Source organism: Protopterus annectens, chromosome 5.part0 (assembly GCF_019279795.1).
Source record: "Protopterus annectens isolate FY-2018-M chromosome 5.part0, PAN1.0, whole genome shotgun sequence".
NCBI lineage: Eukaryota > Metazoa > Chordata > Ceratodontiformes > Protopteridae > Protopterus > Protopterus annectens.
Window position 1 is genome coordinate 772356351 of NC_056735.1, and position 27053 is coordinate 772383403.

Here is a 27053-nt window from a genome sequence, read left to right on the forward strand (position 1 = left end):
GGAACAAAATTTGCCAGAACAAGTAAAAGCTAAATTATTGGATGCTCCTGTTCAGCATAATGTTTTGTTTGGATCAAAAGCTGAAGAGGTGATTAAAAAGATGGAGGATAAGGCAAAATCCATGCAAACAGTTAAAGATTTCTTACAAGTACAGCCACCAAGATTTAGCAGGAATTGGCCTTCTAAAAAATGGTCCTTTCCCACTTCAGACAGGCCTCAGAGGGGTAGATATAGATGCTCCAGAGGAAGGCCTCAAACACAAGCTTCTTATAGACCAAGACAGTGGACTGCTTCCACCCCTAGGGGAGGAGAGGACAGGTCACAACCTCATAGGAAACAAACTCAATGACTCCCTCTGTTGGGCTGCAGGAACTTCTAGACTGGAAGCCCCTTTTAGAGGAAAACTCTCTCTTTTTTATCAAAATTGGACTCATATAACCCAAGACAAATGGGTTCTGGATGTGGTTTCAAGAGGTTACAAATTCCATTTTCATACCCTGCCAAGGCCAAGCGGATGGCCAGACCTTCCAAAACATCAATGGACAGAGGCCTTAAACCAGGTGGAAGCTCTTTTGGCTATGAAAGCCATAGAACTGGTTCCACTTTCAGAGATGGGACAAGGTTTTTTTACTCAAGGCTCTTTCTAGACCCCAGGAAGCAAAACTCATGGAGACCCATTCTGGATCTGTCAGTCTTGAACACCTTTCTAGAGATTCCAAAATTCAAGATGCTTACTCTACAGCAGCTACTTCCAATGCTGTCCAGAGATGCATGGATGGTAACTTTGGATTTAAAGGAGGCATATTTACACATTCCTATCAGGCAGGAACGCAGAAAATACCTCAGGTTCAAGGCCAGATCGAGGCACTTTCAATTCTCTGCACTGCCCTTTGGATTGTCTACTGCGCCAAGGTTCTTCACCAAATGCCTGGCTCCAGTAGTAGCTTACTGCAGACTCAAGGGAATTCAAATTTACCCTTATCTGGATGATTGTTTAATTCAGGCAGACAGCAAGGATGTCTTACTCCAGCATCTAGAATTTGTACAGAACCTCCTCAAGTTCCTGGGGTTCTCTGTAAACATAAAAAAGTCAAATTTGACACCCTCACAACAGATAACTTTTCTGGGTGGTCTTCTAAACACCACAACCCAGATGGCATTTCTGACATCTGAAAAACAATTACAGCTGGCTTCAACTTTCAAAACCTTGGCAACTTTAACTCAGCTATCTGCAAGGAGATTCCTGCAGGCTTTGGGTTACATGGCCTCCTGCATCCTTCTCGTACCATATGCAAGACTACACATGAGGAAAATACAGTGGTACCTAAAAAGTGTATGGTCTCAGCATTGCCACAGTTTAGACATACTGATCTCTGTCCTGCCTTGTCTTCAAAAGGAATTCCTTTGGTGGTCCAGGGCATGTACTCTAAACAAAGGGAAACCCTTCTGTCTGCCTCCTGCCACTCAGATTCTAACCACTGACGCCTCGGATTATGCTTGGGGAGCCCATTTTCAGGGCAACTGTCTGCAGGGCCTTTGGACAAAGGATCAGAAGCACCTGCATATCAATTTAAAGGAAATGTTAGCCGTTCAGAAAGCTCTATTGGCCTTCTGGAATCTTCTACAACCAAGACAACTACTAATACGGACAGACAACACCGCAGTTATGTGGTGCATAAACAAGCAAGGGGGATCTCATTCCTACCCCCTTTGCAGACTAGCCATGGATCTATGGAACACAGCTCGAGCTTGCAATCTGGACCTTCAAGCTCAGTTTCTACCAGGGAAGCAAAACTTCCTTGCAGACAGTCTGAGCAGAAACCTTTCGGATCCACACGAGTGGATGCTGGACACCAAAATATTCAGGATGATAACAGCAGTCTGGGGATGTCCTCACGTAGACCTCTTTGCATCCCATCTCAATCATCAACTACAGAATTTTTGCACCAGGACTTTCCACAAGGAAGCTTGGAAAGTGGATGCCCTATCATTCAGTTGGAGGAACCTCTCGGGATATGCCTTTCCGCCTCTTCCTCTTCTTCCACGGGTATTATTAAAGATAAAACAGGACAAGCCCAAGATGATAATCTTGCTGGCCCCAAATTGGCCTCGACAGTTTTGGTACCCAACTCTAAAACCTATGTCTGGAGCCCCTTGGGTTTTACCTCAGTCTCCGAACCTTCTGTCCCAACATCAGGGTCAGGTTCTACACTCTCATGTCAGAACTCTCAGCCTGGCGGCCTGGTTAATCCAGGGCCTTTGATTTCTTCTTTCCTACCCAAGCAGGTTATGGATGTCATTTTAGAAGCCAGACGTCCTAGCACTAGAAAATCTTATGCAGGAAAATGGAAAATATTTTGTTCCTGGATGCAGGCTCAGGATTCTTATCCTCTTCTTCCGAACATTCCTTTAATTTTACTTTACTTGACAGATCTCTTACATAAGGGTCTCTCTTTCTCTTCCATTAAGATACATGCCTCTGCTATTTCTGCTCATTATAATACAGACCCTCCAATCATTTCCCACCAGCTCATGACACAGTTTCTCAGGGGAGCTAAGAACTTAAGACCTCCTAGATCTCCTCCCATTCCTGCTTGGGATCTCAACTGTGTTTTGGAAAAACTAACCTTGCCTCCTTTTGAGCCTGCTGCCTCTTCTGACATCAAGTTTTTATCTTGGAAGACAGCCGTCCTGTTAGCCCTAACCTCTGCCAGGAGAGTTTCAGAGTTACAAGCTCTTATGGCTGTGGAACCTTATATTATTTTTCATCAAGACAGGGTGTCTTTGAGGACTAATCCTATCTTCATGCCTAAGGTGGTTTCCAAAGTGGCTTTAAATCAAACTATCCACTTGCCAACTTTTTTCCCCACTCCTCAAAATAAAGGGGAAAGGATCTTGCATTCCTTGGATGTACACAGACAACTACGTTTTTACCTGGACAGAACCATGGACATCAGAAAATCAGAACAATTGTTTGTTTCTTATGCTTCAAGTTCCCAAGGTAAAGCCATTTCAAAACAGACCGTTTCCTAATGGATTGCTCATGGAATCAGATTTTGTTATTCACATCATGGAAAGCAAATCCCAGGGAGTATATGGACTCATTCCACCAGAGCTGCTGCCACTTCTGCGGCCTTCCTCAGGGGAGTTCCTACCAAAGACATTTTGGAAGCTGCAACTTGGAGTTCAGTGCATACTTTTTCTAAGCACTACAATCTACCTCTCTACTCTAAGTCTAGGGCAGGCTTTGCCTCTGCAGTCTTGCAGGGCCTTTTAGCCACCCCTTCTTCTTTATGACCACCTCCCCCTCTTTCAGCTTTGGGATTCTACCCTACAGTCATGACTGCAACAGTGAAACACTATGAACATAGTACAGTTGTGTACACCTACCATAAATGTAGATGTTTGAGTGTCTTCACTGTTGCAGTCTGGGTTTCCCTCCCTCCTGTCCCCTCTTATTTTTACTTTTGTGTGGTTCTTTGTTTCACCATTCTTCTCAGGTGTATTTGCAAAGGATATGGGACCTTTCTCATTTTCGGACTCCTGACATCTGGGGCAAGAAAAACTGGAGAAGATGGCATCGGCTGTCAGCTTTGTACTCCTGGTGCTCTGATGTCAGGGAGCATGGTTGAACAGCCGACGCCGGACCCAGACTTTGGGATTCTGGCCGACCGAGGACTGCCTGCCGGCAGGGGAGAACCCTACAATCATGACTGCAACAGTGAAGACACTCGAACATCTACATTTATGGTAGGTGCACACAACTGTACTTTCTTTGGTTTTGCTGACTGACATTCAGTGCTAAGTTGTTGCTATCGCACTGGCCTATCAGATACTACACATTTCTGTAGGCTGTTTCCTCTCTGTTCCTGACTATACCTATGATCATGGTGTCATTTGTGAATTTGATGATTTTATTGGACTCTTGTCTGGCCATGCAGTCATGTGTCAGCAAGGTGAATAATAAAGGACTCGAGACATATCCCTGTGGTACCCCTTTGTTCAGAGAGTTATTCCATAGCTGTTGTCGCCCATACAAACCTTTGGAGGCCTGTCCGTGGGGAAACGTAGGATCTAATTGCATAACAGGGTGTTGATGCCCAGCTGTACTATTTCTTTACTAGATTCTGAGGGTCGACAGTATTGAAGGCAGAGCTGAAGCTGACGAATAGCATTCTGGCAAAGCAGTTCTTACCTTCCAAGTGGGTCAAGGTTTCATGAAGTGCTAGAGAGGCAGCATTTGCTGTGGAGTGGTTCGGCCTACATGCAAACTGCAATGTGTCCAAAGTTGCTGGTATTTCTGAGGTTATGTAGTTTTTAATCACCCTTTTAAAACACTTCATCACTGTCAGAGGCAGAGCAACTGGTCGGCAGTCATTTAGACTTGTAAGCTGTGGTTTCTTGGGTAACAAAATTGTCATCTTCTTAAAGCATCTTGGTACACTGACTAGTTGCAGTGAAGTAAACTGGAAATATGACAAAGCTGTAGAAACCAAGACAAACGAATCCAGAAGCCCAAAGTAAAATAAAACTGATTTAATATGAAGCGCTTTTCGTCGCTGCTGATACAGCAACTTCTTCAGATAAAAAATATAAGACCTTACAAACCATGTTTATATACTAAAGATGTCACATGATAAAAAGTATCACATGTTAAAATGCAACATGTCACAGAAGGGCAGTGTAAAAAACACAAAAATCAACTAAGTTATACTTGATAAAAAATAACACCAGTTCACGTAATATCACCTTTTTACACTTTTTAACTTCAATAAACATGCAGTGTTACAGGCTTCATTAAGACCTGTACTAGAAAAAGCATTAAATCTTATCTGCCAAGCTAGTTCACGTTCTTCTAATAGTAAGTTAACAGGGTCACCCCTACTATCAGGGTGTATTTGATCTGTCGCCTTAAATAAAAACTTGTGACCTCCACTCAGATAAGAATGTTTGGCCAGGGAATTATCACCTTTATTTTTGTTTATTGCATGAATGTGTTCATAAACCCTGTCACGGAGTCTATGTTCCGTTTTTCCTATGTAATAAGCAGTGCAAGATGTGCACAAGGCAATATATACCACTAGTTTTGAGTTACAATTCAATTTGTACTTCAGTTCGTACTTTTTCCCATAAATTGTAAAAGTCTTGCCTGTTTCCATAAATTTGCACATCCTGCAAGCGCCACAAATAGACATCCCTGCGTATCTACTTGGACACATTAATTCATTTCTTTCGAGTAAGTTTTTAAGGTTAGAACTCTTTTTAAATACTAGTCTGGGAAAACTACCTAGTTTCTCAACAAAGTATTTATCGTTGTTAATAAACTCCCAGTTTTTATATAATATCAAGCGCACTAACTCGCTGTCACTACTAAATGTAGTATTAAAGCTACTTCTGTGAATAGCCTTCAAGTTACCAGTAGTCGACAGTGTGGGTAGATGCCTGTCAGCGATGTCAAAACTAGTATCACCTAAGTCGATTGCACTTAGTGAAAAGGGTACACTCAAAACGGGCTTAATAATCCCATTTTGTCCAGAGCACAGTTTGTGCCTGTTATGTTTTAGCTATGCTTTTAAGTACAGAAAGATGCGCAGCACATGATGTTGCTGTTACAAAGTGTTATACTGGTGCCAGCTAAAAATATTTTAACAAGGAAATGGGAGTCACAGGTAGCTCCAAGTGTGAAAATGATTATGGAAGTGATTTTTGATTCAGAAAGCCAGTGGATGACAGGAAAAATAAAACTGGTATAAATAAATGGATGTTGTTAGAGTTTGTGGACATTTTAAGCTGTGGAATGATGTAGGATGAAATAAATAAAGATTTATTTATTTAAATTTGATTACCAGGGTAGAACAATTATCAAACGATGACTAATTTGCAGGGTCAGTCTAGTAATTGTTTTTGCTGGAGCTTTAATAAGAATGATGTCCCCCACAAATATCTGAAACTTACTGAACTGGGAAAATGTTAGTTCACCATGCCCCCAGAATGCAGTAATGGTTGGAGAAAGGGGCATATTCTACTGTGATGCCTAAAAAAGATTTAAAAGATCAGTCCTTAGTTGGTCCCAGACTTAATTTAAATTTTTTTTTTTTTTTTTTTTTTTTTTTTTTAAATATTTTGTAGATGGTGATTATTTGGATGGGCAAATATGCAGTTGTTATTGTGATCTGTAATAATTATTTATCTGGATTTTGTTCCACGTTGTCACTTCATATTGTGAATCAGAAAGTTTGATGTTTCAATAAAATGTCAATTTTAAAAAAAATCTACAGAGTTCAGGAATGCAAGTCATTTTTGTTTTCTTAAGACCTGAAGCCAAATACTGAGAAAGTAAGAGGTGTCACAGGTGACTCTGATATGAGGAGAATCAAGGCCTCGTGAGAGTTCTAGGAATTTACCAGTATCTTTGTAATTTATTACAGACTTGTTGGAAGTGGGTTTGCCACTAAGAACATTATTGAAATGTGATATGGAGTCGTGCTAGAGTATAGAGCAAAAAAGTGCTTTGAAATGCAAACAGTTTATAACCGAAGTGCTAAGAAAAATCAGGACCATTACAAGTAGATGCAAGTCAGAATGGTATTGTTGCAGCTCATTGGTCCTGATGATGGTAAACCATTTGTTTATGGATCAACACCTTTTATGGAGGGCTTTCAGGTAAGATGTAGGTGAGTTAAGTGTCATAGCTAAGAGCTCCCTGTTTTGAGTTGCTAAACCAGATAATTTGCAAGTTTTGACTCTTGGTTTGAGTTCTGTCTTCAAGAAAATCTCTGCTTACAGTTTCAAAAATATCTAGGAATAAAAGGAGGCAGCATAAATGGATTGTCACCTATCCATCAGCCAAGACAGGAGTGATTCATTGCTTGCACAACACCAGGAACCGTAGGAAATAAGAGATGACTCCAAGGTGGCACATGATAATGTCCTTGTAAGTACAGAAGAGAAAATAAACCAGATTCTTAAGGAAATATTCAAGATAAATGAAAGCCTGGCTAGATATACAGTGGATACAAATAAAAGGATTGATTTTGTGGAAAAAAACATTAACATAGAAGGCAAAAGATATATCTCAGCAGTCCAAAGAGAAGTATGTGGAGACTAGATTGGTGGAATATGGGTATCAGCAAGAAGAAATACAACAGAAGTTAATTGAAATGGAAGGCAAGTTATGAAGGGACAGTCTTAGTTTTGATGGTATACTAGAAAGAGTGCAAGGGAATAATTGCAAAATATTCATGGTGAACTGTCAATGGAATGGTATACCGCAGAGCTAGCTTACAGTAAAACATGCTCGTTGTGTATTTGTCACGAGTGTCAGTTCATCTTGATGACTGAGACTTGTTTGATAACATTTTCATCATATTCTTTGAAGGAGAGAATCTAATCTAATCTTTGGAAAAAGAGGCACCATTCTACAAATGGGAGAGTCAAGAGTGTATGTGGATAATGATTGTATGATTCATACCAGGACAAAAAGAAATGCCTTTATTTCATGTTTCAGAAAATGAAAAGACATGGAAGTTAATTAAGCTGAATCTTTCAGTCACCTTGAAGATTTTTTATGCCATGACTACCAATACATGTCTTGACCCAGATAAAACTATGGGCAATCAAACTAAAAGGACAGATGGAATAAAAATGCCCAGAACAGGTTAGAGGGGATTACAGATAAACCTGGAGCCTGCAGAGAATTAACTGGAATGACAAAAGAGAAGCTCCTGGTAAAACCATTACCAGTATTTTAGAGAAGGATGCAAGGATCTAAAAAGATTAGAGAAGCAATGCCATCTGCCAAACTGGAAATTTTACCTGAATTGGAAGAAACAGAAGACTAGTTCACTGCAGGTGTCTAGCTATTGCAGGAAAGTTAGCATATGGAATTTGAAACGTTTTCTTCAACTAGCATAGTGTGTGAAGTGTGTTTATTTTTTGAGTGGATGGCTTTTAATTAGTATAGTTTACACTGACAAACATATTTGTGGACTTCAATCTGTGTTGAGGATGCTTACTAGTTTGCTATGGTGTTCTCCCTAGCCTCCTAGAATATTAATGGGCTGACAGTGGAAAATAGAAAATGTAGAGGTCTGACACATTTAACAGAGTGGAACAGACATGACACTCCTACAGGAAACATATCTGAGTCCTAAGGAGCATTTGGAGCTCATAAAACAAAGAGGGAAGAGCAGATTTAGTAGTAGTTTGCAATCTGAAAGAAAGAGAGGGGTGTTGTCAATCCAAAAAAAAAAACGCATGTAGAACATTATAATGGAAGAAAAGAAAATATTCAGGTCAGACTAGGTTTATTTTTATTATAGGTATGTGGGAGGAACAAATAATTATGATAGGATCAGTATACCCCCCCCCCCCCAAAAAAAAAAAAACTAAATGTTTAGAAATGAAAAAATATATTGGATGTATTGATAGTAGTTCAGGAGAGTGTGATATTGCTGGGGGGCGGGGGGGTTGGAATGTAGTAAAGAAGAAAGATGATGTAACTGGGAGACCAAGAAAAGATTCAGTTTTATGTGAGGGGAAAAGGCTTGAGAAGTATTTTAAAATATTTGGTTTTCATGATATAACAGAAAAACGTAGAAACAGCAAATCATTTACTTTTTATTCTGGAAGATATAACACAAGATCATGGATAAACAGGTGTTGCATCACTAAAGAATATGCATACTTATTTGAATGCGCACAAACACACCCAATAATTATTTCCAATCATGTTCCAGTTTATTTAGAAATGAAAAGTAAAAGAGCCAGATATATTGACTGGCATTGACATTTCCCAACCTACCTGATAAATAAGCAGACATTTAAAGACTGGTTATTGCCATGGCTATTAGCAGACCTTAAGGAATTGGTCATCAAGGAGAATGGTTAATGACTAGCATGGGTTGCTTTCAGAATGGGAGTTAGGGCCAAGTAGATATAAAACAGCAAGAACTATGGAAAAAAGTTGAATTAAATGGTGCAGGCACTTTGGGATATTAAGGGAATTCTGGATAAGGAGATTTAAAGAAGTTCAAAAGAAGGTCTACAACATTTGAATATGTTAAAAGGAAACCTGGAGGAAAAAGCTAGACAACAGTTTTTAGAGTAAGACGGCGAAGTTGACAGAGCTACATTTAGGGAATAACCCAAAGGGGGTTAAGTAACTAGCTCAAACGCTAAGAAAGTAGAAGTTGCAAAGAGTGATAGCGAAGATTTGAAACTTGTGCACAGGTGGGCAAGAACTGGATACAGCGACACTGTTATGGAAATAATATTGGGCAGTTACTGGAAGTTGTACAGAAAAGATGAGGACATAGAACAGTTGTTGTTGTGTCTTTCGGGTTTTCCCGGTTAGGGGTCGCTACAGCGGAACTCTGGTCCGCTAATGATTGGTAGTTGATTTTTACGTGCCGAGTTACCAGCCCTGACGCACAACCTTCAACGAAGGTACGCCCATTCACGCATGTCTCCACGTAGAAGACGCTTTAGCTGAGAATCGAACCGGACAGCGTCTTACTGGGAGGCGACAACGCTACCGCAGCACCACCACCGCAGTTCATAGAACAGTATTTAGCAAAATTAGGAATGCCTAAATTATTGCTAGGGGATAGTCAAAGTGTGGTTAAAGAAATAACTGCAGTTGAAACAATAGAAACTATAAAGGAACAAAAGGTGGGTAAAATGCCTGGGCGGATGGTTTACTTGTGGAGATATAGAAAATTGTGATAGACAATGTAACAATGGTTTGGGTAAAACTATTCAATAATATATTAAGAGGAAACCCAATTATGCCCTCATGGAATGCTGCAGTAATAGTAGCAATACCTAATGAAACTAAGGACCCTGCAGGCCCCCAGTCCTACAGACAAATGTAGAGCTTAAGTCATGATTATAAAATTTTCAATAGCATCTTAGCAAAAAGCTTGGAATTGATTCTACATAGACTGTAGCTTTGGACCAGTGTGGGTTTGCGGGAAGGAGACAAATATTTGTCAAAATTATTAAAACACTGATGCAGCAAAAAGATGCTGAGAATAAAAAGAAAGAAAGAAATTGATTATGGTAGTGTTGGATGGGGAAAAGGCTTTTGATAGGGTAAGTTGGGGGTTCTTACATGATGCCTTAAAGACATATGGGTTCCCAGAAATCTGGAATACATTGCTTGTTCATTTGTATGCAGAGGTTAAAGCTAGATTGAATTGCAATGGCAGGCTTGCACAGCAAATATCCATACTGAGAGGGACTAGGCAAGGATGTACTCTGTCCCCTCTTTTGTTTACTCAATATTATAGGTTCATAGGTAAGTATTTGACTAGCTGCCCTTGCAGGACATTTTAAGACTAGCCAGCTTCCCTTTTTGTGCTCAAAATAATCTATCTCATTTGGTTATAGATTGGCCTTACGCATCCCATGGTTGATAATTATATATTACCCCAGTGATTATAACTGGGATCATACCATAGGTAATATGAAAGGACACGTGCATGAGATAAAGCATTTATGAACTGCCTCTGTCCATTAGTAGCACCGGTGGCAATCCTGGGATAAATTTTCTGATTTCCATCCATAGATCTAAGTTGTGCTTGAATATGGACAGGGATGAACTTTGTTTTATGTGGATGGGGAATGTGTTCCACAACAGCGGTATCCTGTGTGAGATATATCTGTCCCTCAAAGTATTCTGTTGATGTTGCAGAGGAGGTTTAGATACCCAGACAGGGTATTTCTGATGCCATCTGACTTGCTGTTTCCTAGACTGATACACTGAGTATAGTGACAGAGCTTTGAGTCGGTTCATGTAGAGCATGTTGTTTAGGCCTTGTATCCTTTTAGTAAGGTACCTGTGTGGGCTTTCCAGTTGTTGCATGTGTCTGGACAGATACTTGCCAAACAGGGCATTATATTCAACGATTGTCGTAATGAAGGCTGAATAAAAGGGGAGCAATGACATCCCTAGATGTAGACACACTCCCTTTGTTTATAAACTGTGCAGTGTAGAAGAAAGTAGCTGTGTCCTGATATAAACTATTTGCAAATCTGATGCTAGTCCAATAGACAAATAAGATTGTTAGGCATATATTAACTTTTGTAGTTTATGGAGTGCAGTGATTGCACTCAGAAATCAGGGAAAAGATATACTCATTAAGGACATCCCTAGCACAAGACTTAATCATAACAGCACTTACGGGTGATTAAGAAAATCTAAAACACCTGAGCACTGTTATGATAGGGTCTTGTGCTAGGGACTAGCAGCAGACAGTGCTGGCTAGAAAATCAGTGGTAGAAGGTAAAACAGATTTTACAGGCTGTTCTTTACTGTGCCACACATAAACAATAAGTGTGGCAGAATGAGAGCATTTGTTTTTGTTTTCTGTCTGTTTGACAAAGCTATGTGCTTTACCTGCTTTCAAATGCTTTGAATACTAGTAAAACACTGTGCTCCTACATTTTTTTCTGTAACTGGTAGTAGTAGTAGTACATGGAGCATACAAAACTCCATGCACTACAAAGAATTATGATGTGGTCTCTGATCATGACCAGTATTATATGCTCTTATTATGGATGCCAGGATTCATCTTTCAAGCTTCACTGTAACAGTGAATTTATTGGCAACCATGTATTCTGTAGATGCAAAAACATCACATCACATGCTTTATCTTTGCTGTCCATCCCTATATGCCAGCTGTGCCGTAATTTTTGTAAGCTTGCTGTTGGACTAGTGATTTTTGACTATGTAGACTTATATGTAATTGCTGATATTGTTGCATTAATGCCCAAAGTACAGATTATTTGAATTTTAGTGTATATGTGTATGTTTGGCTATTTCTCTGCATCTAAAATGCATATTTTATTTGTCATTACATGTCTAGTCTTTGTGGAGTTTTCTTTCCAGGTTGTTTTTGTAAAGAATCTCTAAATTAACAAGACAGAAGGAGCAGCCTTCTTTTAACCTTAGCCATACAATGAGTTTTAAAATGAGGTAAAAGGGGAATATAGTAATGTTGTGCTTTTTGTTTATAGACAAAGTTTGTCATCAGAAGTAAAACTTGCTGTGTTTTTAGGGCCGTGATGACCTCAGGCAGGATGCTGTTATGCAGCAAGTTTTCCAGATGTGTAATTCATTACTTCAGAGAAATAGTGAAACAAGGAAGAGAAAACTAACAATACGCAGGTATAAGGTAAGCACTTTTGATTGCACAATTGTGGGTGTACGTCACCGTTTGCTTTTGATTGCAGATATTCTTCTAGTTTCCTCAAAGACTAAAGACTGAAACCAAATGAAGTGCTGTGATTCAATTCTAAAGGGCAGCAACAAGTTAATAACCAGATTCATACAGATCCAGATGCTTTCCTTACTCAGTCCACAAACAAGTTCTCAGGAACATTTGGATAAAAAGTCCAAATGAGGTTCTGTAACTGCAGTCTTTATGGGTTTCCGGATGTAGACTTTGAGTTCCTTGGCCCCTGTTTGATATAAGTATTTTCATTTTATAATAAAGCCATAGTGCATGAGTGGTGTGTCTTTGTGTGAACTTGAGTTTTATATTAGTGGGTCCATTGTTTTTCTCTTTACTTACCAATATTAGAGAATACTTGAGGAGTACATGCACATATGGCCATAGCTGATAATCTGGTGACTGGAGAGAATGAAACAAGTAAACTGATATCAACAGAACTTAGGTACCTTCATATCCACTCTGCTTAGTTCTTCATTACCACCCAACAACCTCTCCCTTCACTACCTACTTATTCCGTGATGCCTTCCACTTTGAATGTTGCACAGGACTCTCTTAATTCCCATGTGAGGAGCCTTTTGGACCTGGGACCTAAAGTGACCGGTACATTTCAAGAGACAGCCTAGTAATGTAGAGTTTGGTTGCTTATTTGACCAGTAACGCATTGAAGTTAACTACAGCATTACTATTCTAAATAATTGGGAAAATACATTATAGAATGCCTGAATTAGTGATTTACACATGCAGTATGATCTGCTACTTATAATACAAAAGAGAACATTTCTTTTTAATGTGTTTGGCACCTTGTTTACTATAAAGCAGTAGAGTATTCAATTTCTTTACTGTACAGAGTGCAGACTTTTCTTTTTACTGATAAAAATGGCTGTTCAGTTCTAGAAACGAAAATCTTTCCTTGAGAACTGTGATGTCATAAATATTTCTGTGGGTTGATTGGCATGCCTATAGTAGACTGTAGTTACAGACATTAATCAAGGGGAATCATCATGGGAAATAACCACATACAACATTATAAGAGAAATTACACAATATGTGAGAAAGTAAGGATGCAGAATGAATGATACAGTTACAAATACCATTTAGAAAAGCTGATTCTCCACTGAGGCTCCACAGAATATAGATTGGAATTTTACTAGTATGTATATTCTATGCAGCCTATGTATATAAATATATGTGTTGTAGTATTTTATATTGTAATGCATCTTACAGACAGAAAAGAGGGATCACCCACCAGATAAAAAAAAAATCAGTAAAGAATTCCCCACAATTTTTTCTAACGTTCATCCTGATATACTCAGCAATGTTCTAGAATCCGTCAAATGGTCGCCATTCAAAACCCTACCACTAGGTAAAGATGACAACAAATTCAGCAGTATAGTCATGAATACTTTAAATACCTTTGTCTCTACCAGAAATAAAAGGGTAAAAAAAAATACTCAAACCCCTTGGCATTTCATTCTACAAGAATTATTTTGCAAAAATGTGACGAAGAATGGAAACAGTGGCATAAAGACAAAACCCCTCAAACCTTACATCTGTACAAGGAGTTGCATAACCTCACCAAGAAGCATATTCACATAGACAAACAAAATTATTAGTCTGACCCATAAGATAACCATAAAAAGAAATTGTGGAGCTCAGTCAAGAAAAAATTTCAACCTCACTCTCTTTCCTCACCAAACCCGTCTGGACTTATTCTCCTTAGAAGCAACTACCAAATGTAACCCTTTCTTCATTGACATAATTTTCTTTCTTTCCTGTAGCTCTCCCCAACCATTTAATCTACCTGAAAATCCTACTAGTCCTGACATCACCATGCCTTCATTCTCCAACTTTTCTCCACATTATATATTAAACAGTTACTAGAGAAACTTAAACCCTGTTCCCCTTCTGCTGATTATCTCCCTGTTGTGAATACCTTAAACGTGTTGCAGACTCTGTAGCATACGCAGTCACAATTCTCCTTAACAGATATATTCAGGACTCTCATGTCACTGCCATCTGGAAAAAATCTTCATTATTACGTTCCATAAAGTAGGTAACTCCTCTGAAATCTCTAACTTTAGACCGATTGCCGTCTTTTCCCCCTTTCTAAGGTCATGGAAAAAAGTATGTTCATAAGCAGCCCCTCCAGTATTTCTTGCAAAATGATCGCCTAACCCCAACACAGCACAGTCTCTTACCAAGCCATAGCACCAGTACAGCTCTCCTCAACTTTTCAGACACCATTAGTTAAGCTAGACACCAAGGAAAGTTAACCTCTTCTGTTTTTCTAGCTCTCTCAGAAGCCTTTGGCACAGTATCACATGAGAAACGTCTGTCTCAAATGTCCTCTCTCAGCCTTTCCAAATCACATCTTTTATGATTCTCTACTTACCTGAACGATATCAATCTGTCAAATGTCTCTCTTCTTTCTTTCATTTTCTCCTAATTAAAATGGGTGTTCCTCAAGGCTCTATTCTTGGTCCATTACTCTCTAACATTTTCATCAATAACCTATATACCTTCTCTCAGCAACCTTGCCTTATTCGTTAGGCAGATGACTTAACTCTCATCTACTCATTTGACAGCCCACTATAACTACAATTCATGACTCAAAATGCCTTCAATTTAGTTGAACTGTGGCTACATCAAAACCAACTTTTACTTAATCCCAAAAGACTAAATTACTACTGTTTTTCCAAAATCCAGTACTAATGCTAAAAATAACTTCCACATTGCCTCTTTAATCAGTACAGCTGTTGAAGTAGTTATCCGTACCAAATTGCTTGGAGTCACCATATATGACAACTTAAAGTTAGATCTTCACATACAAAACTATATAAAAATAACTTATCAAAAGCTAAGTCTACTATATAGAGCAAATAAATTCCTTAATCCTCCTAGTAGAATCAACCCAAGCTAACACTTATGTTTTACCATTTATATCTCACCTGTTTTGACTAACATCCAGATCTCTCTTAAATCACAGCCGAAGCAATGCTATAATGAGATTAAGTTTGCAGCTAATCTGCTACATAAAACTCATCATTGCATTACGTGCTGTCATCTGGTTAGAATTCCCACATCAACTAGCCTATACGCAACAACAACTAACCATAAAATGCTATATAAACCCTCTGCCTGCCCTTCTTTCTCTTTAGTACTTCAACACCATCTCCCAAATCATCCTCTGTGCTCACAAGAAAAACTCCTTGAAATCTGTAAACCAAAAAAAAAAAAATTATGGGGTAAAGTTTTTACTTGCACTGCATATCCAAACTATGGAACTCTATCCCAAATTCAATCAGAACTGTATCTAGCCTCCATGTAGTTAATGCCTTCCTCTAAGAATTTCTGACTAATCCATAGCTGTGTCTACACACCTTACCTCTATGGTCTGTATTAACAGTTAACTTTACATTCTTACTAACTAACCTCTAAACATACTATCTATCTATACCTTTCAGCACCTGCCCTCTCCCTACTCTTGAGGTGGACTTGTAACTTTTTATTTTTATATCCTAGCATAAGTAGACAATACTTTAATAATTTTGTATATATTGATTGCCATATTTAATTATTTTTATTTTTACATCACTGTTGTCTCATAGGTTCATAGGTTCATACTAGGCTATCTGCCCGAGGGCATTTACAAGCCTAGCCCATAGTTTTGTGGCTTACGCCACCCCTTTAGTATGGGGAACTATACCCATTATTTTGCTGTGCCTCTGTTGAGCAGTGACACTGAGGTAATCCCTGGGGTATATCTGCGATCTCCCATCCATTGGTCAAGATTTCTCTTGAACAAGGCCAGCGAGGTGCTCTGCCTCACATATACCGGGATTTTATTCCACAGCATAGGGAGTCTTTGGGTGATGAATCTATCCCTCCAGCACGTCCTATTAATAGCCGTGTCGAGGTTTAAGTCTCCCGCCCTTGTGGCTCTGACGGATCTAGATTTTTGTGGTGAAGCATATTCATCAAATCTGGGTTTGACATGGCCTTGTATGTTAGGCAAAGGTCACCTCTGAGCAAGCGTGGCGACTGAATAGAGCTGGAGTTCTTTCAGTCGGGCAGCATAGGACAGATGTTTGAGACCCTTTATCCTTTTGGTGAGGAACTTTTGTGGCCTCTCCAGCTGCTGCAAGTGTCGGGTCAGATACATTCCGAATGGGGCATTGTACTCAATCATTGGTCTGATGAGTGATGAGTATAGGGAGTCTCCTCATGCTTTATTGTATCCTGCATATTCGCCCATCAAACTGTATGAATGTGTGCTTTTTTTTAATTATATTTGCACTAATGTTTTATTTGATGTTGTTTAACTCTCTGGAGCTTTTCTCCCTGGGCCTTTGTTGAAAATGAGCATTTATTACCCATTCGGACTCTCCTAGTAAACAAATGTCAACAGTCAATAAATAAACAGGATATACCCAACAGATTACATTTTACTACACCGATTGCAGACTGTAGTACTGTTTAAGCTAAAATGTCTAATAGTTTTGTGCTTGCTAATTGGTTAATAAATTCCCAGGCACCTCACCTATATAGTCTCTATTAACAAATACTTTACATTCTTACTAACCTAACCTCTCATTATACTATCTACCCATACTTTTCAGCACCTGCCCTCTCCACACTCTTGGGGTGGACTTGTATCTTTTTATTTTTATATCCTAGCATAGTAGAGAAATAATTTTGTATGTACTGATTGTAATGTTGTTCATGGTGTCTGGATGTGGCATTCCTTTCTGAGTGGTCTGAAACTACCTTACAGTAATCCTGTTGGAGAGTAGACCAGCAATATCCCACCCCTGCTCACCCTACTCATTATTTTCTGTAGTAAGATTTAGAAAAAATATAGGTTTGAAATTACTGAATTTAATTTATTTTATGCTATGATTGCTATAGACTTTATTCATATTGCAAGTATCAACTTAATGTGTATTTTGCCATATCCTGTCATTGCTACTGTTTAACGACCGCTGTTTATTTCTTCAAACTGATGCTTTTGTTACTTATTTGCTACTTTTTTTTACCTTGTAAAAGTTACATTCAGTATGGATATTATGTTAAATGTTTGAATTTTTGTCTCTGAGTAGATGTCTTCACTTGAAGTGACTCTTAATGACCTTCTTTAACTCAGTTAGCCATTTGATTGCATGAACCATATCCCTTCTGCACCTTTTAACTTTAGTGTACAGATGTAGTCTTTACAGGTCAGGGGGATAAACAAATACAGTCAGTACAAGGAGAGAGAGAGAGAGACAGAGGATACATGAAGGTGTCAGGGAAGGCTTTTTGACTGAATTAAGAGATGTGTGTGTGTGTGTGTGTGTGTGTGTGTGTGTGTGTGTGTGTGTGTGTGTGTGTGTGTGTGTGTGTGTGTGTGTGTGTGTGTGTGTGTCTGTGTGTGTGTCTGTGTGTGTCTGTGTGTGTCTGTGTGTGTCTGTGTGTGTCTGTGTGTGTCTGTGTGTGTCTGTGTCCATCTTGTCTGTCAGAAATGTAAGAAACCATCGATGGAGGTTCCCAGGCCACATAGTCAGAGCTGTTTCTATAGGCAATAACTCCCATGCATTCTGTCTATTGGACAATATGTGTAAGTATTCCACCCACTGCAGAAGGCCACCAGTTATCAGTTGATGTAGTGAATATTTGGAACCAGGGCTTGTTTTTCAAAGCTCCTTGCCCGGCTTTTCCATGGAAGGATAAATTACCAATAGACCAAGGACTTCACCTTTCTCCATGGCAGTGTGGCCTTGGAGTTGGCATATAAAAGCAGTGAGGGTGAGGGCTTCCTTAGTTACTCATCATTTTACCCCCTGCTACCTTGCTGGGATCTAGTCAGTTACTGGGGCACTTATTGCTGTCAGACTTCTTTGTCAAAACTCTGAAGATTTGCAGTTAGATGTCATATGGGTATAGGTATAGGTTTCATGCTTAGGAGTCAGAGTTTGTTGCCAGTTGCAACATGAGGAATTATGTCAAAGACTTTAGGCAGACTGAGGTATGCTGTGACGACTGCATGACTGCTATCAGTAGCTTCCATGACCCTTTTAAAGACGTTTACTAGGTTGAGTAGGCATAACCTACCATTGATGAAGATGAATTGGTGTGTGTGAAGAGCAATAATGTTTTCAGTGTCTAAGTTTATAAAGTTTGATGTGATGTAAACTGTGGCTTGGCAAATTTAACTAGGTATGCTAATGTGTGTGTAGTTACTGGGATCGGAGATAGGACCACCTGTGTGTACAGCATTGCAGTGACCATTTTCCATACTTCAGGAACATAACCCCACTGGAGAGACTTAGGTTGAGAAAGTTTAGGAGAGTCCCTGGTAGGGTGTGTTTGACATTAGTGATTAGGCCTTTAAATATATTATTAGGGTGGTCTATATCATATGAGCAAATCGCACAAATTGTGAATGCTCATAATATCAAACGTACCAGACCTCGAACTTCCTATTGTGGGGGGCTGTGCCCCTCACTCCCCCACCCCATGCTAAATATATATTCCAACTCCGAGATCGCACTACAGTGAGGAAAGGGCAAATATCCCATTCTTCACTGTACACGATCTTAGAAAAAGCGCTTTGAGGTCCGGTACGTTCGATATGAGAATTTGCAATTTGTGTGATTCGCTCATATGATATAGACCCTATTAGGGTCCGTGGTATGGTATTTTTGGTTTTGGAGCAAGTAGTTATAACTTAATCCATTGATTCATGGTAATCCTTGGAGGGGAGGATGAAACTTGGAGATCTGTGGAATTTTCTTGACTGTGGCTGATGTGAAATTAGTACTAACTATATCTGCTAGTATGTGATGATATCCTTTTGGCTGGAGTGGGTACTGTCATAGTAGATTAGCTCAATGCATTGTTGGGTGTTTTTTTTATTTACCTGACATAGATGAAGAACGGTTTGCTATTATCCTTAGTTTATGCTGCTATGTTCAGTTTGTGTTTAGCTGTGGCTTTGCTAGTTCTAATTTTTTAACCCTTTGCTGATTTTCTTGATGGAATCCTAAGCAATGTTATTTCGTTCTGATGTAGCTCAGTGCAATTCCAAATGAATGCTAATGCCTTCTCCATTTTGCTGACAGTTAAGGAGGTGTTTGCTTTTAACTAGAAGTAAATTCAAGACTTATGGAAGTCCATTTGCTTGTTTATCTTTAAGGAGAATTGTGCTGTGTGCACTTTTTTGCATTATGTACTACTGTTTTCTTCACTACTTTGCTACTGTGTGTTATGAAATCAAGAGTTGTTAGCAGTTGTGTACCATGCATCAGTGATGTGAAAAACTGTTAATTTTACTAACAGGTTTACCATTTCAGTTAACAGTATGTATTGGATTGGTATGCCAAATGGTATGCATCTTTGCATCTCTGTCTTGAGGGAATTTGAGGCATCAAGATTCACCACTGCAATACAGGAGATTTTTTTGTGAGCTTGATACTTAGACCCAGCAACATGAATCATTGAAGTGCTGTTGGCAGATTATACTAAATGTTGCACTCACTGTAATTCCTGTCTTCTAAGGAGTATTCAGTTAAATGCTATTTACTACTGTAGTTGGATTCTGATTGATATTTCCAGTTTCTCAGACTCTTTTTGTTCAGGTTTACTTATTTTAATAGGGTAGCATGTTGGCTTACTGGTAAGTTTTGCCTCCCACCTCCATGTAAATGATTCGCAGGACTCTGTCTTCTTTTCCATTTACTGTCTCTGTGGAGTTTGCATGTTATCTTTTGTATGTATTTTTTTTTTTTTTACACACACACACACACGCACAGACATACATATATATTGTATTTATCCTTACCCTTGTGGCTAAAAAAGGGTGCATGGACAGCTAGCTTACCCTTTTAAAAAACGCAAACAATCGAGTGCAAAAATATTGTCAATGTAAAATGGTTAGAAATATCTTATTACAGAGTTATGATGCACTTGATAGTACAGTTATGTAAATAAAACTTGCTATAAAAATAGATGTTCAAATGATCACTGCTGCTGTGGTGTTAACTTTATGGGTTATATCCTTCAAGGATATAACAACTGGACAGCTTCCAAATCTTCAGGGCACCTTTCACATGCCTAAACTGTCAGGAAGCTCAAGATGAGCTGACTAAAAGATGAGTTTGGGTGCGAGTTTGGCCAGCAGAGAGAGGGAGGCTGAACTCTGAAAGACAATTCTAAGAACAACAAAAAATAAATGTCCACACCCTGGCATAAAAAAAATACCAAAAAACAAGGGTGGGGGAGTGGCTACTGCAAGAGTGATTATTTGAATATCTACTGATCTGATGTCTTTTTTTTTTTTTGTTGTTGCTTAACCAATGCATCACAGGGCTGACCTTGGCTCTAACTTCGGCCACTTCTAAAGACTTGACTACATAGCTTCAGCTCCTCCCCTTACCCGTAATCCTCCTGTTTAGCTAGAAGTACCTCCTCGATCTCGTTTGCTGCTTCAGCTAATGGACGTGATCTACAGTAGCTTTGTTTTGTTCTTGCCTTTCTTATTTCTTATTTGTTTTATATATATATATATATTTTTTTTTTTGTTTTAAAAAAAAATGTTGATTTACTTTTGTTCTTTCTTTGTAACTTACAGGCCTCATGCCTTTGCAGTGTTTTCCCTTGCTTTTAGTGTTACTTCTTGAAGGTACTTCTTCTTTACCATTGCTGATATTTGCTCTCTGTTTTTACCATTGTTGGTAGTCATCTTTTCTCTCATCTTTTTATGACGTCAAATACAGAATCAGATGTTGCCCTTTTCATTCTTCCCCAACGTATCGGTCACGGACCTGACTCAGATGCATATCTCAGAGTTACAGATCCAAATTTCGAGTGCCTCCCTTTACCCGTAATGCCCAACTAGCCTACAGTACCTCAGATCTCATTTGCGGTCATCTCACATGGATGCCGATGCTCCGTCAGAAGACTTTTGTCAATATTTTGAGCATTTATGAGTATTTTATTTTTCTTCAGGAATTCTTTTTCAATGCACTTCTCTACATCATACCTCTTTATCTGTTTAGTTTTTGGAGTTTCTACTCATTAGCCCTTTCTTCTAATTACTCTTTTTCTACTTGTTGCATACCGTTGCTGATACCTCTTTTCTTTTACTTGCTACTGCTTTTCCTACCCTTTTTAGGGTACCTTCTCCTACCATTGTTGGTAGTTTTGCTGCTAAAAAGAGCATCTTTTCTTTCTATCCTTCTTCTAAAACAATGGCCAAGTCAAAGCCAAAAAGATTTTTAAAAAGGCACTTCCTGTGGGCACAAAATTCTAAATTCTGATGGCCACAGGGAGTGTTGTTTAGAAGCAGCACGCCTTGATACTAATTTTAGTGTCTGTGCTGCCTTTAACTCTAGGGCAATTGCAGATAGGAGAAACACGTTGGTCCTCAAGGGATTACTACCCCTTCTTCTTCTGGAGCTCCAACCACCATCAGAGTCTAGAAAGAGGTTGCCTTCTCAATTTCCAAAGACGACTCCTACTTCTGTGACTTTGGAGCCTCCTCGGAAGATTCAAAGATCTTCATATCCTACTTCCTCAGACCCAAAAAGGAAAACTTCAGATCCTAAGCCCTAGGATCTGATCACTGTGTCCTGTTTATTTCCAAAACAGCTATCAGATCAAAAAACTTCAGATCTGACCTCTGGTGTCTCAAAGGCTTCTAGAATTCACTCACCTGAGTTTCTGATCAATCTGGTGTCGCCTTGGCTCCATTCTCCCATTTCTGAAAACCATTCCAAGAAAACACTGTAAGCCAAAGTCAACCACCTCGTCTGTCAGCTCCTCCAGAGGTCTGAGGCCAAAGTGGATAGGATGATGTGAAATATCCTCAGAGCTCAGATTCAGATGGGGTTATTCCGGTTCCATCTTCCATCGAATCAGTGAGCCTCCCTTACACTTCCCATATAGTAATATCTCCTTGTCTTATCCATCTCACTGCTTCAGAGCCCTTGGAGCCAAGAGTCCTGAGAGAATTGGTGTTGGAGCCAAAAGAGGGTTACTTCTTTGGCTCCAACAGTTTCCCTAACTGGTTCTGCTCCTATCCCCTTGGACCGGGATGAGTCCCTGAGTCAAAGCATCAGTGTTGGATCTGGGGGACTGGGATCTACTCCGATGTTGTTGGAGCCATCCATGCCCCTTGGAACCTTGGAGCTAGATAGTTCAGGTCCAGCTGCCTTCTCACGGCATGGATTCATGGATTGGGACAAGGTCAAGCCTTGTCTGCGTCGGACATTTCAGCTCTGATATGACCAGCCACAGCTTCTTCCGATCCTTCTGCCTTCGAGGAAGTAGAGAGGGTTTTGTCTCATCCAAGAGACCTGATCTCTCTCTCTCTCTCTTCCCTGTATGCTACATCTATACCCCGAGCGGGTCTGAGCTCTAATTCCCTCAGACCTGTTCCACAGAGACAGCCATTGCCAACTATCATCCAGATAGTTCCCTTGGAGGAACTTCCCCTCTCTTCAGACACCTCCCCAGAGCAACCCGCTGAGGAGGTTCCCAATAAGAGAATGTGCAAAAGGGGGAACATAGCTACCCCTTTGGAATCTCACTCAGAGGATACTGACTTTGATGAATGGTAAGGATCCCCCAGATTACCACCTGATGACTCTCCTTTGGAGACATTTTGGAGATTCTTAATCAGAAAGGTGATTGATCCTCAGATACTCCTTCCCCAGAGGAGTAAGTATTTTTGGAAGCTTTTGATTCTGGACCATTGACATCTTGGATCACTCCATGGGCTGATGAGCCTATCATTCTAGTCTCTTGCTGGGCATGGAAGCCTGGCACAGACCAGACAAGATTTTGGCACCACCAAAAGATGGACCCGATTGGAGCAAAGGAGTTCCTGTTGATGCTGTGGTTGTGATGGCAGCCACAAAAAAAGAAGTAGCTGAGCACTGTCCTTGCCCCAAACAGAGTCGAGGGCATTGGACAGATTTGGTAAGTGCATATTTGCTTCAGCAACCTTTGCCTTGAGGTCCCTGAAGTATTTGGAACACTTTACAAGGCTGCAGAAGGATTTGACCAAGGAACTCTCCAAATCTCTCTCAGAGTTCATGTCTGTGGAGGACTGTAAAGATAATCCTCACAACTGGCCACTGTATTTTCCATTTCCAACGCGTCCATGAGGTTGATATCCCATGCTGCAGAGGGTACTTCACAGGGTGCTGATTCAGACTTTGCTGTATGGAGACATGCCTGGATGCGGCTATGTGACTTTGCAGATCCTTTCAAGTCGTCTTTTATCAATCCTTCTTTTGATGAAGAGTCTTTGTTTTGCCCTTCTGCTAAAGAAACATTCTCTCACAGTGAACAGGAAGAAAAAACCCAGTATGTCACAGGGTTTTGTTTTTCTACTCCTGAATGGTCATGCACCCGTAATAATAGAAGGGGCAAGCAAATCTGTTTCCAGAAGTCCCAAGATTCTTTCCAGGAATCACAAGGGGACTACTCCTGTAGGGGCAGAGGGAGGAGTGTGAATGGAAGACACTGTCCTCACAGTAGTGGGAGCCCTCAAAACCAGGGTTTGTGAGATTCCTTCCTGGATAAACCCTTTCAGTGTTTTTGAAGGGTTGCCTGAGTGCTCACCTCTGGAGGCAGTCAGGTGGAGCTTGTCCCTGCACCCAGATGCCTGGGCTCTTATAACAAAAGATTCTTGGGTGATAAAAATAATATGTAGAGGTTATTTCATACCATTTTTCCAGACTCCTCTACCCAAGAGAAGAAAGTTTCCTGACATCCCACCCAGTCAGAGAGAGGCTGCTGGACAAAAGTAATCCAGGAGGTCTTGCTAGACCAAAGAAGATTTGGAACTTAATGAAGGTTCTTTTTAGTACCAAAGAAGACAGAGGACCTAAGACTAATTTTGAATCTAAGCAACCTGAACTAGTTTAAAACGAAGTCAGAGTTTCGAATGGTCACAGTTCAGTCCATCCTGCCCTTTTTGCACAAGGATGATTGGATGTGTTCAATCGTTCTTCATGATGCGTACTATCATGTCAGAAGGTTACTGTCAGCTGCCTGTTGGGTGCCAGGATCCGCCACGTAACCCACGCACACAGGTCACTCCACAACAAGTGCAACTCTGTCATTGTCCATGTTGTTGTGAATGACCTGAGCTGTACCTCCCTAGACTACATGAAAAGAGACATGGAAGAGCTCTCTGATCTTGTAGTCCAGGCAGGTATGATCCTAGCCCTGAGTAGCAACCTGCCATCACCCAGAATGATACCGCAGTACAAGGATAAAATGATTGACTTCAGCAATTGGCTAAGCTTCTGGTGTCATTCTAAGGGGATCCTGCATCTGTCTGCCTGGGATGGCATGGTCAACAGACCACAATGCTTTGCCAGAGATAGCCTGCACCTGTCACCCCTGGGATTCTGGATACTGGCTAAGGCGCTTGCTGCACCTATAGTGCCTTTTTTTAGGCAAGGTTCAAATGACAAATTCACCACCATAACAGGAGCAGGCAAGCAAAAACTGAGGGTAATGCTACTCAGTGCTAGAACTCTAAACCTCAAAATGCACTCCCTCGAGACACTCCTTAAAATGGAGAACATTGATATATGTGCAGTGACTGAGACCTGGTTCAAGGCTCCAGAGCACCCCTGCATTACCAGGCTATAACTCATACCACACTTTTTGGCCACCTAACCTGGACCGGAACACCAAAGGCAGAGGGGTGTGTCCATATTCATTAAGGATATCCACACCTCTAGGCTAGTTGCTCAACATAATGCATCCGAGGTTATCCAAATGCAACTAACTCTGGGCAAAACTGCAATCCAAATTATAGCTTGCTACAGATCTCCAACAATGCCCCAGGATTCCCACTCCTCTTTTCTTGATATACTGGAAAATATTAGGGTTCAACCAAACACCCTAATAATGGGCGATTTCAACTACCCCACCACTAACTGGGAACACTATTCATGTGCCAACTCCTTCGCTCAACGCTTTCTGGAATTCATAAATTCCAATGCCCTGGATCAACTTATCCACACCCCCACCAGGGGCAACAGTATCCTAGACCTAGTCATTGTTAACATGAGTGATCGGTGTTCCACGCCTGAAGTCAACTACTCGTTGGTCAGATCCAGCCATAAGCTAATCACCCTAGATATCCACATCCAGCCCCCACCACCCATTAAGGAAATCACGGTAAAAATGTCTTCAAAGCCAACTTCATGCTTCTTAAGACAGAAGTGGTGAACTTCATGACACCCATGCAGATGGACAATACAGTTACAACTGCTGACTCCTACACAGATGCACTCTATAAGCATTTACAGGAGTGCATGGATTGTGTTACCCCAAACAGAACCAAGATGCTATCCTCTAAAAAAAAGGAAGCCAATCTGGTGGTCCCTTGCTATAAACAAACTCTACAACAGAAGGAAGAAACTGTTGCAAAAGAGAGTAAAATCCCATGAGTGGAGGAGTTCCCTGGTCAGCCTCAGTAAGAAGCTGAGATCCCTTATAAGATCCTCCAAAGCTAGCTACAAAAACAAAATCACCACTGATTCTAGGGATAACCACAAAGCATTCTATAGCTATGTCAAGAATCTCAGTGGCAACACCCAGATCTGCTCTCGAGTTACAGCACAACGGCATGAAAATTACAGAACCAACTGATATTGCCAACATCCTGGCAGATAAGTTCAGTGCTAACTTCATCCCCCTCTCACCCCCTAAAGGGCCCATATCTATACAGGAAGAATGCAGACTCCCTGTAATCACAACTACGCAGGTAAAAGCTGCACTCTGTAAAACCAGAAACACAGCATCCATGGGACTGGATAACATCCTAGGCTGCGTTTTACACAAACTTCAGAATGAACTGGCTCCCCACCTAAGCACCATGTTCAATCATAGTCTCACATCAGGCTTTGTGCCCACTGAATGGTGCAAAGCAACAGATATTCATCGTGCTATGCTGCTGCAGTCATCACACTTGGGTTATCCTGCCGTCAGGCGGTCCCGTAGTCGGCCTGAATTCCAAAGCCTTGGTCCGGCGTCGGTTGTCGTCGCTTCTTCCCTGACGTCAGTGTGGCAGGGGTATAAAAGAGGCAGCCGACACCATTTTCTTCACTCTTTCTTGCCGCGCGGTGCCCGAAGCAGAAGCAGTTCGCAAGTGCCAGCTCCTGAGATTTTCGAACAGAATTTCAGCCAAAGTCTTCTATAAAGCTAAGTACCCCATTGGGGAAACTTTTCTTGCCTCAGACCAATGTCAGACAAAGTTAATAATTGTATTTCTTGTGGGAAGCAAATACCTCATAAGGATTTTCATTCTTACTGTATTCCTTGCCTAGGCCCAGAACACGATGTTTCTGGTTGTCGGTTTTGTGCTAGGTTCAATAAACATACCATTAAGCGTCGGGCGGATACCGCCCGACATTATTTTGGCAGAAAATTCAACTACATCATGTCGTCGGAACCTCCGACAACCGCTATTTTTAAAAAACGCAAGGATAAGGACAGGCAGCCTAGGCCTAGACCAGATTCCGAGGTCTCGGTTAGGCCTGCCGCCGGATCTCTGGTATTCAGTGAGGCGCCTACGCAGTCCCTGACTACTGCAGATTTAGAAAACACTCAAATCGCGGACGCCAGCACTGACGTCGTTCCGGAGCCTATGGACAGGCCTTCGGTTTCAGAAGGCGTCTTTAAACTGACGACTCTCTCTGTTAAGTCATACGCTAAGCTACCAAAGGTTAAGAAACCGGGTCCACAGACTCCCACTCAGGCCCCTATGCCTAAAAAAACAGATGTTCAAAATGGCGGAGGACCTCATTA

General features: G+C 40.6%; 1 protein-coding gene across 3 annotated transcripts in view; it reads left to right on the forward strand.

Annotated features, from left to right (window-relative positions):
• The window catches only part of ATM (ATM serine/threonine kinase), a 3174581-nt gene that overhangs the window by 2842823 nt on the left and 304705 nt on the right, over window positions 1-27053 (forward strand). For all 3 annotated transcript variants that reach the window (XM_044072618.1, XM_044072619.1, XM_044072620.1), the window contains one exon: window positions 12063-12179. In XM_044072618.1, the coding sequence (XP_043928553.1) occupies window positions 12063-12179 (117 nt within the window). The remainder of the gene's footprint in view (window positions 1-12062; window positions 12180-27053) is intronic.